This window comes from Lolium rigidum, chromosome 1 (genome assembly GCF_022539505.1).
Source record: "Lolium rigidum isolate FL_2022 chromosome 1, APGP_CSIRO_Lrig_0.1, whole genome shotgun sequence".
Classification (NCBI taxonomy): Eukaryota; Viridiplantae; Streptophyta; class Magnoliopsida; order Poales; family Poaceae; genus Lolium; species Lolium rigidum.
The window spans coordinates 328,707,295-328,710,952 of NC_061508.1; the positions used below are offsets into that span (position 1 = coordinate 328,707,295).

The window sequence follows — 3,658 nt, forward strand, 5'->3', positions numbered from 1 at the left end:
TCCAGATGTTTTCATGGAGACAGAGCATACATTTCAAATATACAGTACTGTAGCTGACCAAAGAACTAGAAGAATAACTTGATTTAGAAATTCTGATGATACACGAGTTCTCGGCTACAGGACCGTGTCGGTAAGGGAAAAAAGAATAGCAGAAGAATGCATTGCATTCATACATCATTCCCATGCATGCATGCAAGCATGCAGCAGCAGCCAAAATTTTGATCAGTTCCATGTTAGTCCCTCCTAGGCCTATTACCCAATTTCAGCTATAGCTAGCTAGGCAGTCAGTGATCACCTACTCCATGCCAAACAGATAGTTGTAGAACTGAGGAGCCGTGCTGGGGTTGCTGGTGACCCAGGTTCCATTGTTGCCGGTGGAGCCCTCGTACCCAGCTGCTGACCCTGACACCATGGAAGCATAAGGAATGTTGCTGGAGTAGCTGTTGCTCTGCCTGATGCTGCCGTCCTGGTGTCCCGTCGGACCAGCCCACACGGCGCCACCGTTAGCGTTGCTGCTGCTGTGGCTGCTCGTGCCCATTGTGAAGTCGACGTTCACACCGGAGCCGTAGGTCTCAAATGCAGAGGCAGGGTACTGCTGTTGCTGTTGGAGTTGGTGCTGCTGCTGTTGCTGGTAGTGCAGGGCAAGCAGGGACCAGTAGTCCTTCTCTGAAGGCGGCAGCATGTCGGGTGACGCCACGCTGGCGATCGGTGATGGATCTGACTGGAACTTGGAGGCACGGGCGGCCGCCCCGCCCCCGACTGGCAGGTCGCTGCTGAGGATGCTCTCAACGTCGTAGCGGCTCATGTCGAAGTTGGTCACAGCGTTGAGCCCGCGGAACTTGATCGCCGCAATGTCATACGCCTCGGCTGCCTCCTCCTGGGTACCTGTGGTGCAGAGATGATTAGATCGGACCACATTTTCTGCCAAACACCTCAAACTGTCGGTGCCTTTGGGTTCTCATGCATCTAACTTAATTAAGTAGTGCACTGGTGTCACGTCAAATGCAAATGTGGAATCAAGGGACTCACTGAAAGTCCCCAGGTACAGGTCCTTGTTTCCGGCCACCCTGCCGATCCTCGCCTGCCACCGGCCATGCTGATGATGCCTGACAAGTATATAACAATGTCAAGATTGTTGACCCCCAAAAAAGAACAATCTGCATGTCATTTCTTCATAGATAAAACACCAGGCGACTACTACATTTGGTTTTGGCAATCACATTTCTGTGAAATGATTCTGAATTAGTACCTTGTAACTCCTCTGTAGATGGATGCCCCTCGTGAGAAGCCGCTACTCTTCCTGACAAAAGGGTAGGAAAATACAAAGAGGGTCAACATTCATGTGAGAACACCAAGGTAAAGGCAGAGCACATGCAGGCAGCTGTGTTTCTTTGCACGCGCGTGTGCGTGCAAGTACAGTGAGGTGTGTACGTGGAGAAGAGGAAAGAACGCCGCAGTCAGCGTCAGTGAGGTCTGTCCTAAGCAAGGGAGCATGTGGATATTGCTGTTCACTCACCTGCGCAGGGACGCGATGAACTCTTGCCGCGTCATGGGCTTCATCTCCTCCAGCTCCTTCTCGTAGTTGGACACCTGCGGGCAAGAAGCAGGCATGTCAACGATCAAGCAACATTGTACAAATAATGATCTGAACTGCATGCATGTAGATTGCCAATCGATCGTTGCCTTGGTAGAGTTGGTTGATCACTCACCGGGAAGTTGGTCGTGGTGGTCGGGCCCCAGTACTTGAGCGCAGCCATGTCGTAAGCCCTCGCAGCCTTCTCCTCCTTGTCATAGCCACCTGCATTTCCCCCAATTTCTACTGTAAGCCTCATGCATTTCTTGTTGTCAAGTCATGAATCTGATAACAATGGAGATGATTTTGCTGGACGTGGCATGCAGTTGACATACCTAGGTAAACTGAAGATCAAGGAATTATCACCAATGCGCCAGAAAGTTGAGAGATTTGTGGGAAAAAGGTAGACAAGGAGCATGTTAGATATCAGAATTTGTGCCTTTGCAGGATTATATTGGACAAAAGCTGTGTGAAGACATGCATGCAAGCACCTTGGCGGCCTTTGCGGCTTTGGCCTTCCCGGCGGCAGCTGTTGTCCCACAGGTGCGCCTCATACCTCCCCGTCCACCGGTGCCTGAAGCAGGTATATTAATTTCCCCGAACACAACTAGATCGATTAACAAAACATTAATCTACTACTACCTCCGTCCCAAGGAATAAGGCGCACGCGTAATCCAAGACGAACTTTGACCATAAAAATTGAGCAACAAAATCTTGGTTATATTATATGTAATTAGTATCGTTGGATTCGTATTGAAAAGCACTTTCTAATGATGTTAATTTCATACAAAGATTTTTTATATATTTAAAATAATACTTAGTCAAACGAAGAGCACGTAAAACGAGGGCGCCTTATTCCTTGAATCGGAGGTAGTACTGATCAAGAACCATCTTGAAAAAATGTATTATTTGCTACTACCAGTCAAACCAACTGGTATACTACTATGAAACTCATCCGAGGATGTGGTTGGTCTTAGGCGAAGATGGTGCATGCGATTGGTGAGGAAATCTCAGTACCTGGTGACCCCGCGGTAGATGGATGTGCGCTGGCCGAACGTCTCCGCAGGCCTCCTCGCCTGATCGGACTCCACCACTTCGGTTGGCGCAGCCGCGACGGTCACCGCGCTGGAGTTCTCTTGCATCTCAGGCGCCGTATACCTGTGCATGAACCCGGCAGCGATACTACCTAGCTCGCCGCACCCGACATGGTCTTCCGCGGTCGTTGAGCCGGAGCCGCCCACCCCGCCAAGGAAGTCCTCCATCTTAGGCACCTCATCCACTGGTCCCTCCCCTCCTACAAAGGTACAAGAAACCGTTAGCTACAGGGACGCACGTCTAGCCAAGCTCATTAATTAGTACATGATCGAGATGCACCATGAAGGTGCTGGCCGGAGGAAGAGCTGGACAAGGCCTCGAGGAGGCCATGGTTGTAATTGTTGGAGAGGGAGAAGGAGAGCCAGTGGTGAGGGTGGGTAGTCGAGCTCATGTCCATGTCCATGGCGGCCGCGTGCGTTGAGGAACTAGCTAGGAGAAGGGGGTGCAAGGAGGGGAATGAGAGTTTGGAGAGAATAGTCAAGCTTCGTATTTATAGAGAAGCAACCTGCACACACACACATGAGTAACCAATGTGTAAAACTCTGGCCGGCCAGTCTCTTGAGCTTGCTTGTTTGAAATGTGCACTGTTCACATTTGAGAAATGTGAATGCGTCCAAGAAAACAAGAGGGCGTACACAAGGGCCAAGAAGCTAGAGTCGGGTGATTAATTAGGGAGAGTGATTTGGGGGATAGTTTAATGCTACGGCAGCCTCTATCTAGCTTTGCGACGAGAATCCAAAGAGGCCGAGGCGACAACGTGGAGGCGCTCCACGGGGTCGTATGGGCGGTCTCCTTGACCGAAATGGAGGCCGATGTTCCCTCCTTGCATGCAGCCCCGCCCCGCCCTAGCACAACTTTTCTTTTTTGTTTGCTCTCGACGTACGTTAAACCCGTGGATGTAGCAGCTTGCTAGCAGGAGGAGTAATATATTTGGAGGTGATCTGAACCAGCGGCACGGTGCCGTTGCTTTTCACTCGAGTGCGTGCGTGT

General features: G+C 50.6%; 1 protein-coding gene across 1 annotated transcript; it reads right to left on the reverse strand.

Moving 5' to 3' along the window:
* Positions 1-295: 295 nt before the first annotated feature.
* LOC124684343 (AP2-like ethylene-responsive transcription factor AIL5) lies at positions 296-3,071 on the reverse strand. Its single transcript, XM_047218678.1, has 9 exons — positions 2,948-3,071; positions 2,591-2,867; positions 2,065-2,147; positions 1,909-1,917; positions 1,710-1,798; positions 1,517-1,590; positions 1,250-1,300; positions 1,030-1,106; positions 296-885 (listed from the first exon to the last, which is right to left on the reverse strand). The coding sequence occupies exons 1-9, from the start codon at positions 3,069-3,071 to the stop codon at positions 296-298; spliced, it is 1,374 nt and encodes a 457-aa protein (XP_047074634.1).
* Between the last annotated feature and the right edge of the window lie 587 nt (positions 3,072-3,658).

What these genes read in the sequence shown, in the direction of transcription:
- LOC124684343 (XM_047218678.1), bottom strand. Translation starts at nt 3,071, where the DNA reads ATGGACATGGACATGAGCTCGACTACCCACCCTCACCACTGGCTCTCC. An exon ending in ATCTACAGAGGAGTTACAAG is followed by an intron (nt 1,107 to 1,249) that starts GTACTAATTCAG and finishes TATACTTGTCAG; the next exon opens with GCATCATCAGCATGGCCGGT. An exon ending in CCTGTACCTGGGGACTTTCA is followed by an intron (nt 886 to 1,029) that starts GTGAGTCCCTTG and finishes TCTGCACCACAG; the next exon opens with GTACCCAGGAGGAGGCAGCC.